The sequence below is a fragment of the Falco peregrinus genome, chromosome 7, assembly GCF_023634155.1.
Source record: "Falco peregrinus isolate bFalPer1 chromosome 7, bFalPer1.pri, whole genome shotgun sequence".
Classification (NCBI taxonomy): Eukaryota; Metazoa; Chordata; class Aves; order Falconiformes; family Falconidae; genus Falco; species Falco peregrinus.
In genome coordinates, this window is record NC_073727.1 from 18,302,963 (window position 1) to 18,313,285 (window position 10,323).

Consider the following 10,323-nt stretch of genomic DNA (forward strand, 5'->3'; position numbering starts at 1 on the left):
AAAAAAAAAAGAAGCGTGACTTGAGTCGCAATATAAGCAAAAGCTGGTTGGGGATGAGGTTTAATCAAAGGGACAGTTTACCAGGCAGTACAACTTGAAGTTTCCCATGCAAGGGAAATTGTCGTAGGCTATTTAATAAACAAATTATTTCTCAATCTTGAGTGTCTCTGAGTTTTTCTAGTTAAAACACTCTATCCTACACAAACAAAGAAATCTTTGAGGCCATATCAGACTGGCAAGTATCAGGGAGAAAGGTTTAAAAATGTTCCATAAGATTGTAAATCCTTGTAAAAAATGCTGTCTCATATATAACTGTTTTCCAATGAAAATTCAGTTCTTGGAAAATTGCAATCACTCTATTGAGATCCGTTTTACAAAGCAGTTTACTCTAAATATTGACATACACCTAGCTAGGCCAGAAGAGGACATGAAGGTTGTGAGCACCAGCCCAACCCTCCTGAATTGGGACTCCTGCTCACAGCACCAGGTAGGGTCCCACTCTGGATTTTCTGTCTCTGGTGAAAATGATTACAGAAACTTGAAATGTATTTAATCAGGCAATGAGGATGTTCTTCTGGCTGTATAAGTGTCTGTGCCACTCTTGTGTCCCTGGGCCATGCTCACTTCTAGCACAATCCCATGACTGCCCTAGAAGCTGAAGTTTTGTTTTCATTTCTCTCCACACTGTTGACTCAGGGCTTAGTGTCTAAGTTGAGGGCAAAGTCACATCTCCCTGTTAGTGATCAAGGTGTGGTCATTTTTGTTCTGCTGGACCTTTTTAAGGATAAAGATCCTCCTGTTTGTGGAGAGAGGCTAACTCCTAGGCACTGGTGTCAATAGCAAGGTCTTCAGCCTCTTTTCCCCTCAGTATCTGAATCACTGATGAAGTGGCTGCTGGAGAAGTGATGGAGGAGTCTATTAAAATCTGAACTGCAAGGTTTGTGTCTATCATCTTCTCTGATCAAGCCTGTCTCTGGTGGCTCTCATCCCTACCCCTATTTTGATTTAAGGCTCACCCCTGCCTTAGTGCAGAAATGAGATGGGTTTGTGTGTTTACCACCTTTTCAGGGTGTATTCCTGGGAATTTGCCAGATCATTTTCAAATATGCAAACTGCCAGAAAAAGGATTGTGAGCAAATTTTCCTCATTGATCGGGAAACAAAAAGACACACAGATGCTGGTGCCAGAGTAGCTCAGCTACCACTTCTATTGCTTTCCCAAATAATTTAAATTTGCTCTAAGTATCAATTAGTTGCACAATTACCCAGCAAGGCAAATTCAGCTGCCGCTGGGTCACATGCAATACCCTAAGATTCAGCAGATTCTTGGCTGCTGTCCCCTCCTCTGCTTGCTTCTTTCTGTGCCTCTATTTCCCTGTCCCATTGGTGACTTCCCACTAGAGAAGGGCTTTCCTGGGTATGAGGTGGGGTACAACAGGGACTACCAAATTCTAGCGCAAGGGAAAGCATGATTAACAGGGCATGGAGAGCTGTCTATAAAATTTCGCTGTTGCAGTCTCAGTCCATTTATTTACATGTTTACATTGGGAAAAAGGGGAAAATCCACTGTTTATCCATTTCCCCAGCAGGGTGATGTCCCTACATTATACAGCTGAAGAAAGGCAGGGGGAAAGCCATGCAGTTGCAGTGTATCTGTGTAACATGAATTCCCCCATCTGAAAGAGCTGGGAGACCTGGCAGACCTTCTCACCTTGCTATTATCAATACACTTGTCATGGGTGTCTGATGTCATGACCATGCTGTTCTCTCAGCACAGCCTTTTCACAAGGTTCATGCCAGTGGAACATGAACAACTGCTTCTTAGTCTTTTGTGTATGGAAAATCAACGAAATTTTCTTTCCTTTCTATGAACTTTTCCCTGAGATTTTGTCACTTACGTAAGAACAGGAGCTGTCTGCCAAATGGGATTTGGTCCCACTGCTTGCTTGCTTCCTTCCTTCCTTTATGTTTCTGAGATTTTAAATCATATTCCTGTGCTCAAAACTGTTCTTACGACTAAATCACTACATAAGATGTGTGTTCTTTATACTAGTGAAATGGCTGATCAAATAAAGAACTGTTGTAATCAAAAGGGCCAATCAATTTGTAGGGGAAAAGCCAGAGATTTTATTTATTTGTGGTGTGATTGCAACAGCTTTGGTCCAAATAGGATACCAGCACACCTGATGAGTGTTTTGGGGCAGGAGTTGAGTGCAGGGAAAGGAGAGAGAAAGGCTCTATCTACTCGCTCCTGTGAGAACATCTATAACAAAATTCCCTCAAGCAGCATCATGTAAACTAGTAAACTAGTAAAAAGCAAGTAAACTAGCCTAGGGGCAGAGGTACAGGATCATGGCTGTGTAATACCAGCTAATCTGGGCACAGTTTGGGCCCAGGCCATTGAGCACTGACCCAAATTATCCCTGGGCACAGATGGGGATTGGCATGGGCCAGGAACCATTCCCAATAGGTACTTTTAATTCAGCCACCTTGTTCTGGAGGGTGAAAGGATTTAACAGCATAGATGCGACCAGTCATCTTAGTTGCCTTAGGAATGGTCCCCATCCTGTTTAGTTGCATCGTTGACACAACTCGCCTTCCCATCCTTCCTCTGGCAACCTCCTTCCACCCACTGTTGGACTGGCCCCACTGTCATCCATAACCAGACTCCATCAGTGCACAGGAAGGTATGCCAAAATAACTTCTGGCATATCATAATTTTCCTGTTCATCATCTATCCTTCTGGGCCAACCAAATGGAAGGAGTTAAACAGAAACACACGCCCCCCCCCCCAAAAAAAAAAAATAAATTAGCCTTACAATATGTACCTCTTCCAAATTAGCTTCAGATGACATGACTAGGCAGCCCAGAGGTTCTGCCTTGCAGGTCCTGCCTGAAGAGCTGTGATCCATGGGGCTTGCTGTGAAGAGGTGATACATTTTTACATTGAAAAGGAGTTAGGCTTTTTGCTGTATTTTTATAATTCCTTACCAAGACAAAACCTTTACACATGGTCTCTGCACCAACACCCACAAAACCATACATGGTGCCCCTCTGAAGGGCTGGCGATGAGGATGAAGGGTGAGCAAAACCATCTTTTACACTTTACACCCCCAGCAAACACGTGGCCATGAAAAGTGTGCAGAGGACTCTTGAAAAACACAGCTCTTAATGCTGCTAGCCAGTCTTGGCCTTTCCAAAGGTCATTTTCTTGGCAGTGTCTGGCTCATTACCCTGGAGGAATCCCATCTTTGGAGGCGGGGTTGAGGTACTGCTATGAAAGGCATGGTTTCCTAGCAAAGTCATGCACCAGGGAGCAGGAGCTATTAGCTGTGGGTGGCTCTGTGAAGACCTTTATGCTGGAAGTGACCCTCTTAGCTGCTGTGGGGTTGGGTCCCTGCAAATGGCCTTGAAGGTTTTGTCAACTTCAGCAGGTGAAAATCAGATTGGTTTACACCCTATTGGTGTGTCTGTGAACAAGGGAGTTCAAAAATTAACAGTTCAGTGGCTTCCCTTTCCTTCTGAGGGACTCTTTCAGGCTGGCCTGTGCAGGTGCTGCAGTATCAGTCCTGCCCCCAGCTAAGACTGGGCCAAGCCTCATCCCCCAGCATGGGGACCAGAGTGGTGGGGAAACACCATCTGTGGATGGGGAGATGAAAGTAGGAGAGACAGCAGATTTTCATGGTGCTCCCAGAGGCTCACTGATAGATGTTTATCTTAAGGAAATATTTAAGGGACAGAAATAGCAGACATCAAGGAGACCCTTAAACTCCTGTCTTTAACCACTAGGAAATGGTATAGTCATATACTGAGGTGTTTTCAACCCACAAAGGGTGCAGCTCCAGCAAGAAAATTAATTGAAACTTGTCTTGAAAAAAATAAAAAAATTAAAAATTGGCAAGCAAACATTTTTGGAATGAAGGTACAAGGAAAGAGCTCTTAGGGCCCAGCCAGGCACTGGCCCTTCTCTTCCCATCCCCAGCAGACATAGGTCATCGGGTGGTAGGAAGCAAATCCTGCATACAGCTCCGGCCCCTACGTGCATTACACAATGCACTGACCAGTTCATTGGAAACTGATCACGTACATGATGATGTCATGGTTTATGTAACTGGGGTTTGCCTGTGATACTGACTTCAGAAGATGTGAGCTGTGTTCCAGAGGGCTAGAAATGAAGTAACTAAGTAAATTGAATTAACTAGGTATTTATTATAATTCTTGTGGCTGCAGCATTAGCAGCTTCCTACCTGACAAAAGCCAACGGAGCTTCAGTGGTTTTATTTTTTGTTGATAATAGTGCCAAAGTCAACAGAAATCTACCTGATACATCACAGAATCACAGAACGGTTTGGGTTGGAAGGGACCTTAAAGACCACCCAGTTCCACCCCCTGCCACGGGCAGGGACCCCTCCCCCCAGCCCAGGCTGCTCCCAGCCCCGTCCAGCCTGGCCTTGAGCACTGCCAGGGATGGGGCACCCACAGCTGCTCTGGGCAGCCTGGGCCAGCGCCTTGCCGCCCTCACAGGGAAGAATTTCTTCCTAATATCTAGACTAAATCTACCCTTTTTTAGTTTGAAAGCATTAGCCCTTTTCCTATCGCTATATGCCTTTGTAAAAAGTCCCTCTCTGTCTTGTCATAGGAGTTGACATTTTGGTGCTGCACAGAAAAAAGCATTTAGACACTGTCCACTGTCTAATGAAAACACTTCTGGTGTTTTAGTTTTTCATGAATGGCACAATAATTCCCTAAAAAGTAAAGCTTCTGTGCTATTTCATATACCAGCCACATAAAAGCCTCAGCCCCTTCCAGGAAAAGCATCACTGCAGCAGCATTAGTGCTGTGTGGCAGATCAGGAAATTCATCATGAAGGATGTTGTGGTTTAACCCCAGCCAGCAACTGAGCAGCACACAGCCACTTGCTCATTCCCCCATACCCCCCCAGGTGGGGTGGGGAGGAGAACTGGAAAAAAGTATAACTCATGGGTTGATATAATAACTACTTAATAATTGAAATACAGTAAAATACAGCAACAACAGCAGAGCACTGCCAGAGCAGGGAGAACTGAAAGTCCTTGATCTAGAGTAAGCACTACCTAGCAAGAACTAAAGCATTGGTGTATTATCAATATTATTCTCACACTAAATCCAAAACACAGCATTGTACCAGCTACTAAGAAGAAAAGTAACTCTATCCCAGCCGAAACCAGGACACAGGACCAGAGAAGTACTTCTCTCCATAACATACAGGAGATTCTGCCTCCCAGCCTTCCTCTCAAACACTGATTAGTATTCCCTTTTGCCCTCATCTCTACAGAGGAATCTTCCTTTTGAATGGGCTTTAGAGGCACAGAGGACACTACATTCTCAATGCTGATTTTCAGCATTGTCATGTAAAGGTCTGTTTAATGTTGACTCTCTGTATGGATTGCAACATGAGGACGCATGCAATTGGGATCAAAGCAACCAAAGGCAGGTAATAATTGACCAGGTTCCCAGACCTCAGCATTGCAGCATCCCTGAACATCATGTACACAGGGGCTCTCCAGCCTCCTCTTGTGCCTTCCCAGTGATACTAGGAAGTCTCTCACACATCAGGATTGATTAACTGCTCTGCTGGACTTCTCTTCCTCTAAGAAGTTTAAGAAGTTTCTCTAATAGAGGACCATTGTAGCTATCACAAGCACAGTGAGGACTGATGGAAGATGTCAAATGTGCCTGGTGGTCTTTGCTTGGAGCTTTGTGCACCCAGTTAGCTCATGTGAAATAGCATAAACCACCCTACTGACAAAGTTATATGTGGGAATATTTTGCACAAGAGCAATTATAGGATTTCCACTAAGTGAAAATTTCCATGGTTGAAGCAACATCAGCTCTCATGTTCCCATTCTCATTGTGCCCTTCGTGAGACGATGCCAAAGGCTATCCCATGGGATGACAAGTTACTGAATGGACATGGCAGTGGTCAAGAAAACACATGGATTTGCAGACTGACAGCAGGTCTGAGCTGCTCCTTCCCTGAACTATGAAAGTTATGCCTAGGTCTCAAGAGATGTAAGGTGCAATAGAGAAGCAGGTTGCATGCCACCTTCACCTGTGGCTATCCAGGCAGAGGTGCAAAGAGTACACAACTCTTATCACCATGTATCTGCAGTCAGCTGTGGAAGAGAAACAAGCCAGCACTTACATTGCAAAGGAAAGGGCTGTAAATTTAATTGTCATTGATTTCCCACACAGAAAACCGTACAAGAAGACTAGCCGTCTCCAAAAGTGGGAAAACCCAAAAGTGTTAGTTGAAATTGCCCTGTGTGTACATGGTGATAATGATAAAATGAATGTGGAATTTCAGTCTTTGTTCTTTTATCTTGTTTGATAAGTCTTGGAAGCATTGGACAAAGGGCACAATTGAAGAACATACTATTAACATAATTAATTAACTTACTGGTGACTAATGGAAAATGAAGCACTGCAAACAGAAGTCACTCTGCACGTATTATAAGGATTTCTGGCATAATTATGAAAGCCAGGAGAATACTGAGGTATATGCTAACATGAGCTTGGTTTTAATGGGATGTAAGCATATGCTTTCCTAAAAAAACATGCATTGTGGTTTTAAAGGTATACTTATAATTAAAATGGCAAAATCAAGCCCTACCAGTGTCCAAATACATGTACCCCATTATAAATAACCATTCTCAAAAGTATAATAGTTCTTAGACTCTAAAAAATATTTTATTAGCCATTAGCTGTTAAGTTGTGCTTAAGACAACACCTTTGAGAAAGTGTTGAGGCAAAAAGCAATTGTTAAGCTGTATGGTGCTCGTTGTGAACTATTATGGGAGGTGGTTTGTCAACCAAGAAGGGAAGAAGAGAAGAAAAACACCTGCCTTGAAGAAGACAGAGAAATCTACTCAGTCATTGCACGCTTCTTTAGCAACATGAAGTGATGTTTGCCAGGGCTGGTCCCACTCAACATTTCAGATTTTGCTTGCAATATCACCTTTGGGAAGGTGTGCTGCTAGGGCGAAATTCAGCAAAATAGGATTGCAAACATAAAAGCATAAATACCTATTCATACCTTACAGGTTTACGAAATTTCCTGTTAGTAAATGGGAAGAAATAAAGTGGACACCATTCTGAGATATTGCATCCTTCATGACCATCCACAGATTTGCTGTTGTACCAAGTCCTGTTGTACCAAGTCCAGCACTCAGATGCTGGAGCACAGGTAAGGGAGCTTTGACTATTATAGGCTGCACATCCCTTCCTGATCTCAAAGGCAAAATTAAAGGTCTGCTGAGTGTCACGTGTGTCTTCCCTTTCTCTCTTTTGCTACCAATATCCTCATGGAATCTTTTATGTCTTACTTGCATTGCAATATTCTTGTATAAGGTTTTATTAAGTGAAGTCCCTCCACCACCTGTCTGCTTAGAGAGCTTGATTTCTCTGGGGTAGGTACCTACAACTCCTTCAGTCCCCAGCTCATGTCTGGAAGTTAATATTCAACAGAGATCTCCAGGACTTCTGCCTGGCCCTGACTGCCGTGGGACACAGCTCCATGCACACACTGTCATGTTCCAGCCCCAGGCCACTGCTGCGCTGCACAAATTGTTCTGCTCTTGAGGTGTTTTAGACAAGTTTGGCCTGGTTTTAAGCAACCAGCTTGGACTTGTCTGGTTTTACTAGGCACCAAAGTAATGGAATTTTCCTATTGCTCTGAATGACATTTTTAGGCTGCCTGTCCTAGCAGGGCTTAATATGTTGCTCACTTTCCTAGAAGGCTGTTTTCCTTCTGCAAGAAATAAGGTTGTTCAGCAAAATCTATAATCGCTACAGCCATTTGCATCACTGAAACTTAAACAATTTGACTCTGATAATAGATTTATTCTGTTCCACAGGTGGGAACAGTACAGCCCTGAAAGCGAGCGGGGCTTGTTCACATACCGTGTGTGACAGCAAAGAGTCATCACCACCTTCCCCAATGCTACATTCTGATGTTATTTGGGGAAAACAATGCTCCTCCTGACCATGAATTTCCTTAGGGAGCAATGAGTGCTCAAAAAGCACTCTTCCTTTTGCAAAATAGCACAACACTGTCATCCTGCCTATGTAAAAGATAGGCGGGGGAAATTCACATTTCAATGGGTTTTCATAAAATTGAAAGGGGTTTGTTTCCTGTTTTTTTCACATTCATGTTGCAGGTCAGGTCTCTTTCTCGAGGTGCCCCACTGACAGCTTGTTGAAAGAGAAAAGAGAGGAGTGACAAATCAGCTCTCCTCTCCTTTAGAAATGGAGAGTTCCTGGCAAAAAAAGAGATAATTTCTAAGGCAAGGGTACAAAAAAGGACATTCTGGAGCACTTGGCATTTGCTGGTTAATTAGATTTTATGGGTGGAAGACAAAAACCAGTGTTCATCTTACTGTTATTGACTGCATAAACAAGTAACTCACCTTGTTGCTACTTTCTCAGCTGCTTAAGCTTAAGTATGTAGCTTAAACATAAACATCAGTAACGTTTTCATCCTATGAATAATTCTTAGAACAAAAATACCATTAACTCCGAGTTAAATATAATAAACGAGGTAATAAGGAAACAAACCACTGAACCAGAATGTCAGAGCTAGGAACTGCAGAAATGCCTGGGCTTTGACAGAGATTAACCTGTTCATGACGTGTGATGGTACTTGGGCAAAGGCAGGATTCCCATGGGGGCAAAGCTGTTGCAGTCATTTGACATCTACAAGCCCAAGATTTTATGAGGAAGACCCTTCAGTGCTTTGATCCCCTAACCAATGCTTCTCAGAAAATTTACAGCCATGGGGATCGTGCTCTGAAGTGAAGCTCAGAAAATGTTGCACCTCAAGGCTTTATGCCTGCCAAGACTCTTAGTGGAACCAGCCCATTCTCCTCACCCCTTGGGGCACTGTGAGGGGAAACAAAAGGGGATGTCAAAAGTTGGTAAAAATGCAAAGCACTCAGAGTGGCACATAAGTGAGAATTAAATGAGGGAGACAGCTTTGTGTCAGCCCTTTGCAGTGGGTGAGGATGTTCTGAAACCTGTTTAAAAAGTGACAAAGCAAAGTTGCAGTGTCGCAAATCTTTCCCAATGCTTTCCTCTGCCTTTGACATCATCTGCCTGGTGACAGGGATGGGGAGATGAAGGCAAAATGTCATGTGTCAGTAAGTGATGGATCCAGGGTCAACACTGGGACCAGACTGTGACAGTGGCTGACTCCCAAGCCCTCTGCCTGCTCCATCCCCATGCCCATGTTGGAAGCAGGTCTGCAAAAGCCATGCAAATCAGTGCAGCTCAGTGGGGCTTGGCTGATGGTCACATTATACAATGGACACGGTCAGTGGAAATTCACCCTTGGGGATTGCAACATCTTCGCTGCACGTTTCATTGCAACCTGCGATAAGGGGGATAACTAGTCTGCTTTCCAGAAGGTTCGTTGCAGTTACTTATTGACAAAGCACTCAGCCGTCAAACTTGCACAATCCCACAGGCCCTATAAATACCAGGTGGCTTTCCTAGTCCCTTCCTCAAACTAACCTCATCCTCCATCAGTCTGTCAGGCTTTTTGCAGGAGCACACAGCTCACAAACTACTGGCAGCCATGAGGATCCTCTATGTGCTGTTTGCTGTTCTCTTCCTCCTCCTCCAGGCTGTTTCAGGTGAGAAGCAAAGTGAATCCTACAAAGAACGAAAGGGCTTGTAAGCAGAAGTGTGTGCATATGAGGAAAAAAGCAGCCATCAACTGACAGGCAGAATCTGATGCTGTCAGGATGGGCCTATGCAGTGGATGGGATCAAGAACATCAGTACTCATGATGGCACTCTTCCTAAAAACCCAACACATTATTTATTGCATATATATGTATATATATCTCCTTCATCATTTCAGACTGAAAACGGAGATTCTGACATTTTTCACTTCCCGCAGGTTCTGCAGATCCTATTTTTGCTGACACCGCAGAATGCAGGAGCCAGGGAAATTTCTGCCGTGCTGGGGCATGCCCACCCACCTTCACTGCCTCCGGGTCGTGCCACGGGGGGCTGCTGAAATGTTGTTCAAAGTAAGTACTGCAGGACTGAAGGGCATCAGAGGACCTTTTTGTCCTGCTGGTTTATCAACTACTTCTTTGAATTATATGCACAACTCCATAGGGCTTGCAGGGCAGCCGTTTGTGAGAAAGTACAGATAAAGGATGTACACGTGCAATTCTCTGATGTGTGTTTAAGGAGACAATTCATTTTGATGGAAGTTATGTATGAGAGTAAAAGTTTGGGGCGGGGGTGGGGTGGGGGCAAAATTCAGTATTTTTCAC

At 43.9% G+C, this 10,323-nt stretch overlaps 1 protein-coding gene across 1 annotated transcript; it reads left to right on the forward strand.

Annotated features, from left to right (window-relative positions):
• The first annotated feature begins 9,528 nt into the window (after positions 1-9,528).
• Positions 9,529-10,075, forward strand: LOC114011926 (gallinacin-10-like). Its single transcript, XM_027785553.2, has 2 exons — positions 9,529-9,670; positions 9,939-10,075. The coding sequence occupies exons 1-2, from the start codon at positions 9,613-9,615 to the stop codon at positions 10,073-10,075; spliced, it is 195 nt and encodes a 64-aa protein (XP_027641354.1). The 5' UTR covers positions 9,529-9,612.
• The last annotated feature ends 248 nt before the right edge of the window (positions 10,076-10,323 follow it).